This window comes from Antechinus flavipes, chromosome 1, assembly GCF_016432865.1.
Source record: "Antechinus flavipes isolate AdamAnt ecotype Samford, QLD, Australia chromosome 1, AdamAnt_v2, whole genome shotgun sequence".
Lineage (NCBI taxonomy): Eukaryota > Metazoa > Chordata > Mammalia > Dasyuromorphia > Dasyuridae > Antechinus > Antechinus flavipes.
Window position 1 is genome coordinate 358,836,472 of NC_067398.1, and position 18,568 is coordinate 358,855,039.

The 18,568-nt window shown below is 36.5% G+C and overlaps 1 protein-coding gene across 1 annotated transcript in view; it reads left to right on the plus strand.

The window, feature by feature from the left end:
- Positions 1 to 18,568, plus strand: part of MYO5B (myosin VB) — a 518,558-nt gene that overhangs the window by 456,453 nt on the left and 43,537 nt on the right. The window contains exons 27-29 of the mRNA XM_051969631.1: positions 556 to 621; positions 10,014 to 10,253; positions 11,317 to 11,417. Of these exons, the coding sequence (XP_051825591.1) occupies positions 556 to 621; positions 10,014 to 10,253; positions 11,317 to 11,417 (407 nt within the window). The remainder of the gene's footprint in view (positions 1 to 555; positions 622 to 10,013; positions 10,254 to 11,316; positions 11,418 to 18,568) is intronic.

Consider the following 18,568-nt stretch of genomic DNA (forward strand, 5'->3'; position numbering starts at 1 on the left):
TTGAAAAGGTTCCGACTTAGACACAAACCTGGCTAGGTGACTTTGAGCATATTACTCACATCTTTTTAACCAACGTTTAAGTCTTCTCAATCATGGAAAGCTTAATGAAAAAGGTGAATTTTGAGCTGGTAAGGGCAGTGACTCAATGAAGAGAATAGTGTGCAAAGGGTGAGACAGATATGCTGAGCCACAAATCCTACTCTATTTGTATAGCATTTTAAATTTATAGAACTTTTATTTTTTAACAGCAATCCTATGAGATAGCAATAGGCATTATGAGTACGTTCCATTTTGCAGATGATGGACTAACCCATAGAAAAACTACAGGACTTTTTCTGGATCACACAAGGGTGTTGAAGCTATCATTGCATCTCTTGCCTCTGATTTCTAAAACTGCAGCAACAAGGGATCAGGATAGGCAAGACCCTGGTACACTGACCTCTCATGGCCTTTCCTCCCTGATATCATGGTCTTCTTCAAGAATGAAGGGGAAACAACAAATAGTCTTGCTTTTGTAGCTTTGTATCACTTATCTGCCTGTCTTTATCTTTGCAGGTAGTTGAAGCAAATAATGGAATAGATGCAGACCAAGATGCAGATCTGGCCTACAACAGCTTGAAGGTAAGATTAATTCAGTAATAATTATCAGTTGCATGATCCTGGACAAATCATTTACCTAATTAATTTCAATTTCATCACTTCTTGAGCATTTATATAAAGGAGATTCTTTTCCCTCTCTAAGACTTGTGTAATTAGCTGTAAGAGAACACTATTGAGAATCTGAAGACCCAAGGCTACATCCCAGGTCTGCTCCCAGCTTCCCTGTGTGCCATCAAGCAAATCGCTTTATCTCTGTAGAATTTTGTTTCTCACCTTCACCTTACACATAGAAGATTTTTAATAAATTCAATGCATTTGAAAGAAACAAATATAAAATTAAGAAAAGTATTTTAAACTTTTAAATAGGTTTTGTTATAAAGGACCAGAATTTCTGCCTTGCCTACTTTATAGGTTTTTCATGAATTTGAAGTACAAGGACAACAGTAGAAAAAGACCAACTGTGTGTGTGTTTGAGTGTGTATACATATGTATCTATACATACATATGTATATAAACACAACTAGATATACATGTAGGTATACACACAAGAAAAACTTATACACAGAGGTATAAACATAAGTACATATTAAGATTTATACACATGGATATGCATACATTATTATACATATATCAGTGTCAGGTAGAGAAGTCCTAATAACACAGGCTGACTCCTAGTACTGTGAGAAGCAGAGCTGAAGTGAATCAAGTAGTAATAACTCACATTTTTATAACACTATGAGGCTTATCATATATGCTTTCCCCATAATCCTATGAGGTAGGATTTATTAAGAATTATTCTTTTCATTTTACATATAGCTGCTGATTGACTGTTAAAATTGAGTCTAAGAAGTTAAGTGACTTACCCAGCATCATGGAGCTGGGAGAGTGTTAGGAAGATGGGGCAGACAACATAGAAACCTCAAGGTTGGGTAAGAAGGACCCAGAAAGAATAAAGAATTTGTCAGGGGGGTAGAGAAGGGACTCAAGGAAATGCCAAAGAATGATTTGGCTTATTACATAGTTAAGCCCCCAATCAAACCTGAATGAAAACTCAATCTCTAGAAGCCCTACATATATCTCGTCACTGACCAATACTCAAAAATTCCCTCATAATCAGGCAGCTTGGAAAAGCACCACCTAAAACTGAGAGATAAAACAGCCATTAATCTGGCCCTGGAAGTTCCTTTCTTTAATTTTTTTTAATTTAAATAGTATTTTATTTTTGTAATTATGTGTAAAGATAGTTTTCATCTTTCATTTTTGTAAGATTTTAAATTCCAAATTTTTTTTCACACTCCCTCTCCCAAGACCACAAGCAATCTAATGTGAGTTATACATGTGCAATCATTTTAAACGTATTCCTGGAAGTTCCTTTCAACCAGCAGGGCTGTTGCTGCTAGCACAGTATGAGAGTTCTCAGTAGGGTTTTTCCTTTGAGTTATTGGCTGAGATTTCTTTTCCTGTGTGATTTCTGGGAGATTTAAAAGTCTTAATAGAGCTAGTAAGTCTTCACAATTGATGAATGCCTATGAAATCCAAACTTGCTCTCTTTTAGTAAACATTCCCCAGAGGAATCTTGATCATGTCAGGAGAATTGGAGAATGTGAAAAACACTTAGCATTATTAAGTCATTCATCCTGTCTCTTTTTTTAGGACCAATAACAGCACCAACTTGCTAGCAAATCATTTACTCCAAGTCTTGTCTCTTAAAATGGATGCTCCACCTTCCTTTCTTCTCCCAATAATGTGCCTTTGTCATTGAGAAGAACACATTAGGACCAAGCTGCCTTCTGTATGTAGTAATGCCCCAGATCCCTTTTCCAGAGTGAAGCCTGGTCCATCTCCCCTTTAAAGTTCTAGGGGAGCCTCTGGAGAGATAAGATATATTTTTTTCTTAACACTCTCAGATTGTGTCTTCATTCTAGGTTGTTACTATCCCAGGGCCATTCAACCAAATAATATTAGTTAATTTTTCAAAAATATGTTTGCTTCAAAAACAGTAGCAAGAACAAAAATACAAATATTTTCCCCAACCCCCAGAAGATAAAATAAAAAACAGGATAAGGATCAGGCTCTGATTGAAATGTTTTTTTTTTTTATCTCCCCATCCTCCCAGTTCTTACATTATAGCCAATCAATTAATGCCAATCCCCACTCTTTTCTCCATAGAAAATTACATTTCCACCATTACAAAAGTTTCCGGGGGTTCATCGCTACCATTGATCTTGATGCTTAGGGATCATCCACTATCTATGATGTATAAGACCAAGTTAGAGTTCCTCAATTGTTCCCCAAATGGCCATGCCACAACTTCTCTAACCATAGTTTGCAGCTGATAGCTTGTAAATACGGTGGGATTTTGGTTTAAAGCAAGATAAAGTGAAAAGCTCCTCTTTTCTAGCCCAGGGTTAGTCTCAGCATGAAAATCAAGTTTCTGCTGGAAAAGCGATGGGGTGATGGGGAAAACAGAGGTAACATGGTGTTTAGAGCTGTGGCAAGTAAATGAGATTTAAGGTTTATCAGCTACTTGCCACATAATAAGCCTGTGGGGCAGGTAGGTTGTATATTATTGTCCCTACTTGACAGGTAAGGAAACTGAGGCTTAGAGAAATCAGTGCCTGAAATCACACAGTAAATTTCAAAAAATGAAACCATGAGCAGAAATGGTCCGTACTGATTGCAAAGCCAGTGTGTTCTTCCCACTATTCATGTTTCCTCCTCATGAATCATTATAGAAGATAAGAGAAGTATGTTGGATCCTTCCCTTAAAGATGTTAATTGAGAGAAAAGATCTGTGGGCATAAAACAATAGCACATACCACCACTGCCCCCCCCCAAAAAAGATGAAGCCTTCCAGTAGGAGCTTTACACTCCTTTGCAGTATTACAGTATCTAAGAAGAGAAAAGGGAAATAGTTTAAATATTAGGGCATAGAAAAGAGCAGCTAAATTTATTGGCAAAATAAGCAGATTTGAACAGATTTGGGGGCAGAGGACCATCTGCAATTCAGGGGCTATTTAGAAATATTCTGTACATTTGGGAGCAAAGTTCAAGAAATCAGACAGCAAATCGACACTCAGGATGAGATCAGTACCAACTTTATGCTTTTATCCTGCTCTTTCTGCTATAAGCCAGAAATAGAAAAGGAATGTGGAGGGACCTAGGAGCTCAGCTTATTCTACTTCAGAATCATTCTGATTCCTTCCTAAATGCTTAGGAATATTATTCTATGAAAAGACTAAAAATAAGGACAGTAATCTGGGGTAAATCATATGGTTGGACTAAGGCTAGATTCAGGGATGCTTCCCAAATTCCTAGGATTCAGATCTAGTTCTAAGACTAGTTGCCAGTTTTGAGCCTTCAAAAGATCTATGATTTCATTGATGACCCCTCCACAGATCTCAACCTTTCTTTGCCTTAGTTGATTGTCTTTATGACTTATCACTGACCCCTCTCTGCTCCCTCCCTCCCCCCAAAAAAAATCCTTATTCAACATCTCTCTCAAGAATCCTGGGTTATCCAACTTTCATCAGGAAACATCAGAAAAACTCAAGGGAAAGATTGATTACCTATGATACAGCTCATTCCAAACAAACATAGTAGGCACTTAATGCTAGCTCTACCTGGCTTTGGAAAAGTATTGGAAGAAAAGAACTTTCTAAGGTTTTTTTTTTAATAATAGCTTTTTATTTTTCAAAATACATGCAAAGATATTTTTAAAAATTCACCCTTGCAAAACCTTGTGTTCTAAATTTTTCTCCCTCTCTCTCTCCTCTCCCTTCCCTAGACAGTAAGTAATCTAATATAATCTAATATAGGTTAAACCTGTGCAATTCTTCTAAACATATTTCCACATATCATGTTGCCTAAGAGAAAGCAGATCAAAAAAGGAGAAAAATGAGAGAAAAAACAAACAAGCAAATATCAATAACAGCAAAAGTGAAAATACTATGTTGCGATCCACACTCAGTCCCCATAGTTCTCTCTCTCTGGGTGCAGATGGCTCTCTCTATCACAAATCTATTGGAATTGGCCTGAATCACCTCATTGTTGAAAAAAACTAAGTCCATCACAGTTAATCATTACATAATCTTGTTGCTGTGTACAATGATCTCCTGGTCCTGTTCATTTCACTCAGCATCAGTTCATGTAAGTCTCTCCAGGCCTTTAGCAAATCATCATGCTCATCATTTGTTATATATTTCGTAACATTCATGTATCATAACTTATTCAGCCATTCTCCAATTGATGGATATCCATTCAGTTTCCAGTTCCTTACCATTACAAAAAGGGCTTCCACAAACATTTTTGTATATGTGGGTCCTTTCCCCTTTTTAATGATCTCTTTGGGACACAGACCCAGTAGAGACACTGCTGGATCAAAGGGTAAACACAGTTTGATAGCCATTTGAACATAGTTCCAAATAGTTTTCCAGAATGGTTGGATCAGAACTTTAGAAGTTTTAAAGTTGTATATGATTGTGAGTTGTTGTTATAATTTATCATTATTACTATTGCTTGTTGATTTGACTTTACTGATGTCAGCAAAATAACCTGAAGAACTGTCTAGTATTCATCATAGGGTGTATGTGTGTGAGGGTGTGTGTGTGTGTGTGTGTGTGTGTGTGTGTGTGTGTGTGTTTATATGTGTGTGATATCACTTTCTGAGGTATCTTCTTTATTGTTGTTTTTGTTATTATTTCCTGACAGATCTGGTTATTGACATCAATCAGATGTTAAAAGGAAAGGAATAGCTCTTGGGTTATTATTTTACATGGAGGCAACATTTGAATGCCTATAAGGTACAAAGTTTTGTACCAGGGTTGAGACAATGATGAATAGTAAAACACAATCCCTGACTTCAAGGAACTTACAGTCTAGTAATAAAGTCCATAAAGCATGGAATCAGATATTTATACTCTAAAGATAAAATTAATGAGCTCCATAAGAAAAGTACAACCTATTTTAGGAGTCAGTGCCACATTTGTTACCATTCCAAATCTATTTCTAAAGGTGAAGAACAATGCAATAATTATATTAATAATATTAATAATTGGCATTTATATGGTACTTTCAGGTTTGCAAAGTGCTTCACATGTTATCTCACTTGATTTCATCAACTCTATGAGATAGGTCCTATCCCCATTTCATAATTAATATTTAATGATTTATTATCCCCATTCCAATAAATAATTATCTCCATTTTATAAATGAGGAAACAGACTGAGAAATGGCAAGTGATTTGTCCAGGTTCATACATTAAGAAGTATCTGAGTCACCATTTGAACTTAAATATTCTTAGATATTCAATCCTGGCTCTATATTTACCTTGCCAGTTAGCTGCTTCAATGAAAAAAAAATGTGAATTATTAATGATAAGTTTTCAGTCAGTGTGACAGGTTAAAGTTAGAAGGAAGATTTTAGAGGAAGGAAAGCCTTCCTGGAAAGTCCATGGTACCTATATATAAAGCCAGTTTTGATCTTATCTAGAGAATCAGTTAAACTTTCTCATTCCCATTTTTGACACTAATATCAGTAATCTCCCTTGTCTCTCAGTTTCTGCCATTGTTGGTTTACAGAAACAACAGCAGATACTCAATCGGAATTCTCTTTTAAGCCTGTCTTAACAATTTGGTGAGGGAGAATTTGAAGGACCTTTTTTGACATCCATGCTAATGACTCTGTAATTGTGGGTATGGCTTTCCAAATGAAGTGTGAAGAACTCATATCTGTCAACAAATGCCAGATAGGTCAGTCTCAGTACTGCAAGGCAGCTCTCAGGTCAGGGATAGAAGTTGGGATGCTATTGCCTCACTTCAGGAAAACTGAGGAAGAGAAAAATAAAGTTTAACAAAGACAGATCTTAAAAACAAACATACAACAGAAAAAAAACAGACCTTTTGTATCACCATTCCTTCCCCCAACCCTTCTAAATTCAAGGCAATTACTGTTAATTAAATATGGAATTGTTTGCTATAATAAGCACATGTTTTAGATCAAATTTGTGCTGGAGTTGCATTGTTGATGTGCTGATTGAACATTTTGTTCATAATGCTTTGGAGTCCCCTGTATAATCACTGTGCTAACATAATAATGCCCATTTTTTAGGATAGGAAACATGGTTTTAACATTTTAAATTATTATATAAGTTGAAAATTATTATAGCTTGGTTTTTATGACATTTGTTAGTCATATCTGCAATTTATTGCCAAGGCCTCAGGAAAACAAGCCCCAATTATAGAATTATTTCTGTGGAAAAACATTATACTCTTATGATATCATTTCTAAATATTCATTGAGGTAAAAAGTGGGGAAACAATTATACCCAATGTAGCAAACCTGAGATGTGATGTCTAGACTGACTACACACATCTCTCTAATCTCAATATGAAATGGACCTGAGCCCTTGATTGATGGGAACTGATCTCTAGATCAGAGCAGACTCTATCTTAGATCCTTCTTTGGGTCATATCAAAGCTATAACTGGGACAGGGTAACTAGGACTTTGTCCTAGAGCACAGAAAGCACTTGCTTAATACCTAGTCAGCAAAAATAACTAGTTAAAATAGGAAACGAAGGTCATGCACTCATATCAGCACCTGCCCTGTGTTCTGAAAATCAATGTTATAGTCTTCTTCAAGAAACACATTGTATAACAATGTTCTAGGGTCTTTGTTTGCCTCAGAAGAGATATATCCCAACCCTTCCCCTTCTCTCGGCTCAAACGAGGGTGTGCTTTGTGCTATTTACCATAGCACAAAAATGTCTGCTTCCAGTTCTGCTTCAAATACATACTCTTCTCAGTCTAGGATAGGATCAGAAAAGGTCTTTAGGAAGAGGAACATCGGAATCATAATTTTGCCAAGACCTAGCATGTTCTGTGATCTGTTTCCTTGCTGAGGGTTAATGATAAGTTATTGGGACTATCTTCCTGGCTTTTGTGTTCTGTAGCCATAGGCCACCTCACAGTTTTGAGCTGAGAGTGCTCATGATTTTTGAGAAGACTAATTTCTGCCCTTCTGATTCTCTGACACATTTGTACTTCCTTCCTGTCCCCTCTTCACCGTCAGTATTTTGGCACAGGCAACATCCCTTCAGAGATAATTCAGGGGAAGTTCTTGAACCAGGTAATCCCTCACATAAATCCCTAATCTTTGACAGGAATGGCCTCCACTCCATATTTGTAGGGGAAAAAACTGTATATAGTCATCAAGCCTCTTGGCTATCAGTCATACCATTGAGCTCACTGAAATAAATGAGCGCATCATTCTAGGGATTCAGAAAAACATCAATGTTCCAGACTGGGAGATTTCAAAAGTAGTGAAATGCAGTCTCCCCTGTCTTATAATCTCTCTCCCCCAAGGCACAACACTCAGATACATCATGAAAATATCCATGGCATGTTGTAATATGTTCCTTTTGGAATACACGTATGATGAATAAGTGATGGAAGGTATCCTTGGGGTCTGGAGGAGAAGGTACGAGGATAAAGAAGGTGTTTATACACAGTGTACTTGGGGAAAGCAGGAATGAATGGATGTTATTATGTTTCTGTTTAAGCCTTCCCAGGTCTCTGTTGGGTGATATCATTGGTGAGTGGGGACACCTGGAGTTTAAATTTAGTATGACACACATCTGTAACTTGTGGACTTGGAGAATATTAGGATGGAGAAGGAAACTTAGAGGTCATTTCACTTTATATTTGGGAAAACTGAGGCTGAGGGAGGGGGGAAGTATTTTGACTAGGGTTTTAAAAATAAGTAAATGATTGCAGTCTAAAATGAGTGATTTTCATTTTTTAAACTATACCCTGGCTGTAAGGTTTTTGGTGAATAGAGACTAGGATAGGCATTTGACTTATAATTTTCTTGGAAGAAGGACCTCCCAGGGCAGGTTTATACCTCCTCTAAAATTTACAGCTTTAGACAGTGACCTAGAACAGGGGTATCAAACTCACTAAACCTGTATGAGGTTCCCTGTTGACTGGGTATTAACATTTTATTGTTGTTGTTCAGTCATTTCAGTCATGTTTGAATCTTCATGACTTTATTTGGTCATTTTAAAAAATTTCTTTTGGAGGGGGGATATTGATAAAGATACTAGAATGATTTGTCATTTTCTTCTCCAGCTCATTTGACAGATGAGGAAACTGAGGCAAACAGGATCACATAGCTAGTAAATGTCTGAGGTCAGATCTGACTCCAGACCCAGAATTCACGATCTAGCTGCCCATATTAACATTATCTATATTCTTTTGTATTTGTATTCATTTTGTTAAATATCTCCTAGTTACATTTTAATCTAGTTTTGCAGCATATTGGAAGCCATATGAAGGGCATCATATTTGAGACCTTTGGCCAAGAGCATTGAAGTTTGAATGGCTTGTCTGGATACCCAGCCAGCATGTGTCTGAGGCTAGACTTGAATCCAAGTCTTCCAGTCTTGTAGCTCGTCTCCTTCTGCTGAAACAGTGTTGGAGGCAGAAGGGACATTAGAGCTCATTCACATCTATGAAGATGAGAGAATAGAAACCCAGACTGAGGCAGAGACTTGCCCAATTCACTCAGCTCCTTCCTAGCAATGGAGCCCAACTGGGATAAGAAGCTCCTGAGCACCTGGAAACATGATGAGCATGTACTAAATGTTTATAAATTGATGAAGGAAGAGGAAGAGGAAGAAAAGGAGGAGAAAAAGGAAAAAAGGAGGACAAAGAAGGAAGAGAAGGAGGAAGAGGAGCAACTTGGGCTCCTGACTCAGCTGTTCAACAATTATTCATTAAATGATTCTCATGTTCTAAATACTAGTGATGAAAAGAAAAAGGAAAAGGAAAAAAAAAATATTTTCTAGGAGCTCACATTCTCCCGTGGTCTAACATTCTATCTGCTTTACTACACTAAGTGAGAGAATGTAAGGTCATGTATGGTCATGTAAGGTCAATATGTGGATTTAATCTGGCATTTCTGTGCCCAGCAAGAAGATTCCTCATGGATTTTATGGAATTATGGATAATTATTAAAGCTGCTAGATGGTTCAGTGCATGGAATCCCAAAGATTTGAGTTCAAATCATCCCGATGCACTTATGTGTGGTCACTTGTATGATTCTAGACAAGTCACTTAACCTTGCAGCCTCATTTTCCTCAAGTATAAAGTGGGAATGAAGATAATAGCATGTCCCTCTCAGGGCTTTTGTGAAGAGCAAATGAGATAAAATATGGAAAGTGTTTTGCAAACTTTAAAGCACTCTTCATATCAGTTGTTAAGCATCCTTACACACCTTCTGCATCAGGTAGGACAAGTATAGTAGATTGGCTTCCTTAATGAAGTACAATGGGATTCTTACACGATGAGAAGCATTTTTCTAGGATGAGTCTCATCTGAGATATAACAGGGAGGGGACATTGGTGTTTTCCAGAGACAAGAACTCGAGTCAGAAAACAAAAAGCTGAAGAATGAGCTGAATGAGCTGAGAAAGGCAGTGGCGGACCAGGCCATGCAGAACAACTCGACCCATGATGTCCAAGACAGCTACACCCTTCTGCTGAACCAGCTCAAGTCAGCCAATGAGGAGCTGGAGGTTCGCAAGGAGGAGGTGCTCATTCTCAGGACCCAGATTGTGAGCGCTGACCAGAGGAAGCATGCTGGCAGGAGCATGGTGAGGCATACAGCCTGGGGGGAGCCAAAAGATTGGATAATGGATAAGGTTGGGCTTATTCCCTGTTGACTTTCCCTTCCCATTGAGCCATGGCTATCCCATAGTACTTAAGACTTAAGGAAGGGAGCTTTGATTTCAGAGTCTCTTGCCTTGGGATCCTTCCTGAAAGAGCTGGTGACCTTTCAAGGGTGTTCCTACCCTAGAGATTCTAGAAGGAGGATTTCAAGTTATGGATGATGGCAACTAGGACCATACATGATGTATGAAGCCTCTGCGGGAACCCAAAGGAAAATGGCTTTATGTTCAAGAAACCCAATAATCATTATTTTTTTTTCCTTTTGCCTTGGATTATACCTTTTTTTTTCAACTCCCCTTTCCTTTTAGGGGAAAGAAATTGTTAACTTTATTTTAAAACTCTAGGTATCTACTGCCTGACCTGTGTACTAGCACAGTGAGAGGTTATCTCTTTTCCCTTTTTCTATTTCCCTCCTTGGCATGGGGAATCCAATTCAGCTTCTAAGACTCAACGGTTGGGAAATAGAATGGAGTTGAGCAAGAATAAATGCAGGGAGAGATGGGAAGACATGGGGTGAGGGAGACAGACAATTTGTTCTATTCCCTGGAGTCAGTTGAGCAAAAAGAAACTAGGAATAGGGAGGAGATGGGTGTGAAAGAATAAGCAGTTGTGGCCCCAATTTTTACCTGTATCTTACGCTCCTGATCTCAAGCTCTTTACAGGGAGACCCAAATAAATCCTTAGGATACTTCATAACAAAGAAGACTTGAGGGGAGGCAAGAAAGGGAATCTCTCTAAAAGAGCCAAGAAATTAACACAGCTATGTTCAAATTTTTCATCTCCTTCTCTGAGTTTTGCTTTTAAAAAGGGGAAGGGGTATTTATTTTATTCCATAGATGAATATTACCTTTTACAGTAGCCTAATAGAAAAGTACTTGACCTCCCCCCAAAGTATACTCAGCACTCTTCCTAGAGGAACAGTCTTATTTAAATTTGTCTTATTTAAAATTTAAAATTTTAAATTAAAATTGTCACATTTCTCTCTAGGAACCAAATATTAATGCCCGAACCAGTTGGCCCAACAGTGAAAAGCATGTGGACCAGGAAGATGCCATTGAAGCCTATCATGGGGTCTGTCAGACAAATAGGTAAGTCCTACCTCCTAGGAGAAAGAATGGAGATACTTTAGTTCAGACAGACATTACACTTTCACCAAGTACTTGTTCCATGCACATTGTGCCAAGTGCTGTGATGGATAGGAGAGGAAGGAAAATATTCTTGTCTTCAGGGAACTTTTAGTCTAGTTGGAGAAAGACTCATACATGAAACAACAGAACTCCACTGATACAGGCTAGGGGAAAAGAGCTTCCCTGTAAGACTGAGAGGGAGGGGCAAAGAAGGCAACACCTAGTTGGCTCTTTGGCCCAATTGAGCTCTTCCCCATTGGACGAGAGAGTAAAGATGATTCCTAAGGTTTCTCCAAGTTCATGTGTTCTGTTCTTTCTGTGCTAACCCCAGCTGGTGCTGTGTTACAACATGACAGGTCCTAGAGATATAAAATAAAAGAGAAATAGTCTGACTTTATAAAGAGACTTGGTTTGTAATATGCACGCAGATAAGTAAACAGCCATGAGGGAAAAGTGTACTCACACTGAAAGGAAGATCTATTGAGGATCACAGAAGACTCCACAGGGTATTTAAGAGCTGGGATATGCCTTGAAAAAAGATAAAGTTTGTGCAAGGCAGAAAAGAAGAGGAAATACATTACAAGCATGGGAGATAGCAGTTGTGAAGCCACAGAGATGGCTCAAAGCATAGAATGGAATTTATTTCCTTTTTTAAAAAATCCATTATTTATTTATTTATTTTAACACTCTTCTCTTTTAAAGAAAGGAAGGGAGGAAGAATGGAAGGAAGGAAGGAAGGAAGGAGGAAGGAAGGAAGGAAGGAAGGAAGGAAGGAAGGAAGGAAGGAAGGAAGGAAGGAAGGAAGGAAGGAAGGAAAGATAGATGAAGGGAAAGTTAAACTCAAAGTTCATTTGTCTTGCTGGAGGTAAAGAACAATTTTCATCATGAGTCCTTTGGAATTGTCTTGGATCATTGAATTGATCAGAGTGGTCCAGTCTTTCCAAACTGATTTTCATTACAACACTGGTGGTACTGCACAATGATCTCCTAGTTCTTCACATTTCACTTTGTATCAAGCCATATGTGTTCATATATTTTGTCCCCTTACACCAATTCTTCACAATAATCATATTGATACTTCATCACAATCATATGCTACAAATTGTTCAACCATTCCTCAATTGATGAGCATCCCCTCAATTTCCAATTCTTTGTCAATGCAAAATAGCTACTATGAATATTTTTATGCATATAGATCCTTTTTCTTTTCCTTACAGATACATAAACAGTATTAGTATTTTTTTATATTTGATTCTTTTTTTCTTCAGGGACTTACATATTTTTATTTCTTTTCTTTTTTTGTTTGTTTATTATAGCTTTTTATTGACAAAACATATGGATGGATAATTTTTCAACATTGACCCTTGCAAAAACTTCTGTTCCAACTTTTCCACTACTTCCCTCCTCTCCCTCCCCTAGATGGCAGGTAGTCCCATACATGTTAAATATGTTAAAGCATAAAACAGTATTAGTATTGCCGAAGCAAAGGATATGCATAATTTGCCTTTTGGGTATACTTCCAAATTGTTCTCCAGAATGTTTGGAGAGAACTGCACCAACAATTTATTAGTATACCATTTTTCCTCATCCCCTCCAGTATTTGTCATTTTCAATAGGTATGAGATGATCCCTCAGAATTTTTTTTAATTTTCATTTTTCTAATCAATATTGATTTAGAGCATTCTTTCGTATGACTTTAGACACCTTTTATTTCTTCTGAAACTGCTTGTTTATATCCCTTGATCATTTATCAATTGGGGAATAGCTCTAGTTCCCTATATATTTGAGAATTGATGCCTTTATTAAAGAAACTTACTATAAGTTTTTTTGTATTTCTTCATTGTCTATAGTATCTGTTAGTAAACCATAGTTTTCCTGATTATCTCTTTCAGTTAGGTCTATTTTTACTCTTGCTTTGTCTGAGATCATGATCACTTCTCCTGCCTTTTAATTTTGTGTGTCTTTATTTTTCAAGTATGTCTCATATAAACAACATATTCATGGAATCTTGTTTCTAATCCATTCTACTATCTGTTTCTGTTTTATGGATAAGGTCATACCATTCATAATTACAATTGCTATGTATTTCCCTACCATCCTTTTTTCTTCTGTTTATCTTCTCTCTTCTCTGTCCCTCCTCAAAAGTCTGTTTTCCTTCTGACTATTGCCTTTCTTAATCTTCCCTCTCTTTTATCATGTCTTCTCCCTCTCTTATCCCTTTCTCTTTCTACTTCCCAACTGAATAAGATAGATTTCCATGCCCAAGTGAGTGTGAATATTTCTCTTTCCTTTTTAAACCAATTCTAATAAGAATAAGGTTCAAGCATTGCACACCACCCCACCATTTTCCCCTCCACTATGAAAATCTCTTCCTTGCCACACCTCTTTCATATGAGGAAAATTTCCCTCCCCTTTCCCCTTCCTGTCAGTTCATCCCTCTTTTTCATTCCTTTTTTTTTTTTTAGATTATACTAATACAATCAACTTACATTATGCTCTCTATGTAGGCTCCTTCTTAAGAGTTACATGTATCATCTTTCCATATAGGAATGTAAATAGTTTGTTGAGTTCCTTATGATTATTTTTTCATATTTACCTTTTTATGCTTCTCTTGAGTCTTGTATTTGAATGTCATATTTTCTATTCAGCTCTCCCATATTTTCATCTGGAATGCCTAAAGGTATTCTATTTCACTGAATGTTCATTTTTCCTTGAAGGATTATACTCAGTTTTGTTGGGTAGGTTGTTTTCGGTAGTAATCCTAACTCCTTTGCTTTCTGGAATACCATATTCCAAGCCCTCCTCTCCTTTAACATGAAAATTGCTAATTCTTGTGTATTCCTGACTGTGACTACACAATATCTGGGTTGTTTCTGTCTGGTTACTTGCAATATTTTTTCCTCGACTAAGGAGCTCTGGAATTTGATTATTCATTTGGGAATTTCTTTTAGGAGGTGATTGATGGATTCTTTGATTTTTCTAGTCTACCCTTTGGATTTAAGATGTTAGAGCAGTTTTCCTTTATAATTTCTTGAAATGGGCTCTTTTTCTGAACATGGCTTGGATAGATCAATAATTCTTAAATTATCTCACTTCAGTCTATTTTCCAAGTTAGTTGTTTTTCCAGTTATATATTTTATGTTCTTTTTCTTTGACTTTATTTTATTGTTTGGGCTTTTTTGATGTCTGAAATAGTCATTAGTTTCCATTTGCCTAATTCTAATTTCTAAGGAATTATTTTCTTTAGTGAGCTTTTGTACCTCTTTGCATTTGACCAATTTGTGTTTTAAAGAGTTTTCTTCACTGATTTTTATATCTTTTTTTTTAACCATTAAACCAATTGTGATATTTTCTTCAATATACCAAACTAATTCTCTTTTCATACTTTTCTTGTGTCATTCTTCTTTTCTCAATTTTTCTTCTACACTCATGTCTCTTTTTTTAAAATTTCAAGGAATTCCTGTGGGATTTGGATCTAATTATCATTTTTTCTTTGAGATTTTTTCTGGTAGCTATTTTCACATTACTGTCTTCTTCTTCTAAGATTATGTCTTGGTCTTCCCTGACACATAATAGCTTTTTATGGCCAAGTTCCTTTTTAAAAATTATTTGCTAATGTTTCCATTCTATTTCTTGGCTTTGAACTTTATGTTAATGTTGGGCTCTGCTCACTTGGGAATTGGGGAGATTTTATTCTGAGTTTTAGGCTTTTTTGCACGGCTACTTTTCAAAGTTGTTTGTCTTTATAATGTTGTTTCAGAATAAATTTCTCTCTTGATTCTATCACTTTGCTTTGCATTAATTTATGTCTTTCTAGGTTTCTCAAACTGTGTGATTTATCATTCTCTTTCATCAGTACAACAGTATTCTATTATATTTATATACCATAATTTGTTCAGCCTTTCCTCAATTGATGGACACCCTCTCAATTTCCATTTCTTGTTTAATAAATCCTCATTGCTTGAAAAGTCAACTTATTTAGATTTCAAAATCAATTGTCAAATCCTTGTTTACCTAAAGTGTTGTTTAATCAAGGGTTAAAGTAAGAGAGATTTACTCTCTGAGGAAAATGGGATCCTTGGAGCAAAATGGCCTGGGGAATTAGCACAGAGCTGGATTCCAACATTTTTTAATCCCAGCTTTGACATCTGTGCCAGCCCTGGGGCCTGCATGGAATAGTTAATCCCTATAAAGGTATTTCTTCCAAATGGACTGAAACCTTGCTCAAAGTTACATAAAATCAAGGAATCAGATAGTCTACAGGTATTGATGGCAAGTATGGGAAAGTGACTGAAATACAGGAATTAGAATTGGGAAGATCAGAGTTGAAATTCCGATTCTGACCCTTATTTGCTATGGACCTGTGAGATAAAGCTGAACTTGGAATCAGAATGACCAAGCTTGAATGTGCCTCTGACACTTACTAGTTTTATAATTTTATTTTAGTGTATGTGCTGCCGAAGCGAGCACACTACTAGTTTTATAATTATGGGCAAGTTGCTTCACCTGTCTAAACTTCAGTTTTCTTGTCTGTAAAATAGAGTTCTGAGGCCCTTCAGTTCTAAATCTATGCTGATCAATCCTTCTAAATGTCTGTCTCTTCATCTATAAAATGCAGCTCCTTCCCCATGAGGTGAGATTCTGACAAGAGAATGAGTTTAAATTTCTTTGCAACATTGTAAAGTGCTGTACAAAAAACCATCTATTATTGTATACCTTTAGTGCCAGGTATTCAAAATCCATAAGAATGTGTAATATGTCATTATAGTGAAGTTTTTATTGGTGCAAATAATGAATTTCCTTATATGATTCCACATATTTAAATCTGTACTCTTTTCAAAGTTGTAATTACATGAAATGTGGTAACTTCTTCTAGCCCAGTAGAAATATGCAGTTCAAATTTGAATAATATAATTACTTCTTGAGATTTGTTATTTGTACTAATTGGACCCTAGCTATAGATGAAAGAGTGAACCTTACCTTAGCAGAGTTCACTTGTACATACTTCATGAAATCAAAATGATTTTATGTTTTTAAAATATTTTATTTTTCCAAATATCTGTAAAGATAGTTTTCAACATTCATCTTTGCAAACCTTGTGTTCCAAATTTTTCTTCCTCCTTCCCTCTACTCCGTCCCATAGACAGTAAGCAATCCAATCTAGGTTAAACATGTGCAATTCTTCTAAACATATTTCATTATTTGTCATGCTGCACAAGAAAAATCAGATCAAAAGATAAAAAAATAAGAAAAAAAAAAAACAAGCAAACAAACCACCACAACAACAAAAGTGAAAATACTATGCTTTGATCCACATTCAGTCTTCATAGTTTTCTCTCTGCATATGGATTGTTCTTACTATCCCAAGTCTATTGGAATTGCTTTGAATTATTTCATTGTTGAAAAAAAGCCAAGTCCATTACAATTGGTCATCACATAATCTTGTCGTTGCTGTATACAGTGGTCTTTTGGTTGAAATCATAAAGTTTTACAACTGGAAGTACATTTGAGAAAAATCCAAACATGAAGCATAAAGAGAATTAGTCCAGTACACATGGTTAGCTAGCCAGGAATAGGATTGTACTCCGAGCATCTTAATTTAATTCACTGGTCTTCCCACAGTGATCCCTAGTCATGATTTTTCCAAAGAATGGCAATGATAAATGTATTCTTTTTAAAAAAAATTATTTATTTAATATTTCCCCCCGTTACATTGGAAACATTTTTTTTAAATGTTTGAGTTCTAGGCTCTCTCCCTTATCCTCACCCCACAATTAAGAAACTACACATGAAGTTATGAAAAACATTTCCAGAAAAGTCAAGTTAGATGAATTTATTCTTAAAGAAATAAAATTATTCTCAAAGATGGGGGAGAGATGTAGACAGAGAGGGGAAGATAGGAAGAGGGAGGAAGATAGGGAGAGGGAGGGAGGGCGGAGAACACAGAAAAAACTGAAGGGGAATCTCTCGAGTTTTAAATTAAAATCCAGATTTAGTCATTTTAAATTATCATGGGCCAAGATAAAAGTACTTAGATGATAAAAACTTCTTATGTGCTTGGTCCTGACAAATCAGCAGTGACATCCTCCTAATCTTCAGAGACTTGCTGTTATCAGTTTCCTTTTTATTACCTCTAAACACCTGGCAGGATGCCAAGCTTCAGCACTGTATTTTCTCAGGGACAGTTTAATATCCTGAATTTGTGTCTTTCCTAGTAATTCCCTAGTAATAATGAAGATGATGATAAAATTTAAAATAGCTTCTATTATAGTTAAAATAATTCAATTCTCAGTAAGCCCAGCCCACAAATTAGAAAAGAATAACTTCTGAGGTGGAGTTAAACACAGGGTAGGAACTGTTTATATGACCCCTTCCCCCCCAAAAAAAGGTGAAGAATAGGTTCCCCCACTGATTGGGTGCCTTTTAGGTAGCTGTGGGGTGTTTTGTCTCCAGGCCAACCTGGCACATCTGCCTCGAAGTGGAAAGAACTTTATGACTGCCTTGGTGCTCAGAGAGGGAGAACAAGCAGATGCATAAGATGGCAGAAATCTGATAACATTGACTAATGATTTCTTGGATTCCTGCCCAGGAGGGCAACTCACTATGCTAAAGGCTGCTCTCAGCAAACCCAAGATTCTTTAAAAAGAAGAGGAATTTATTTTCTCCTAAATACAGCTCCCTCTTCCACATTATAGAATTTTATATTTTAAACATAAATTGTGTGCTGTGTAAGTGTATAAGGAACTTCCCCCCCCCCAACATTGATGTTTATACTCCCATAGAGAATCCCTATTGATCCTTGTATCTCTATCTTCCCCTCCAATTTATAGACCTGGGAAAGAGAAAGCAAGGTTTTATAACTTCATTTAGAACTAGTTGGGGAAATGCCAAAGAAGTTATGGTATATGAAGGTGATGGAAAACTATTGTGCTGTAAAAATGATGAAAGGGATACTTGCATCAATCCTGGGAAGACTTGTATGAATTGATATGGAATAAAGTGAGCAGACCAAAGATAATAATCTATACATTAACAATAATAATCATGAAGCTAACTAACTGTGAAAAGACTTAGTATACCTCAGATCAATTAAGTGATCCACCAAAACTCCA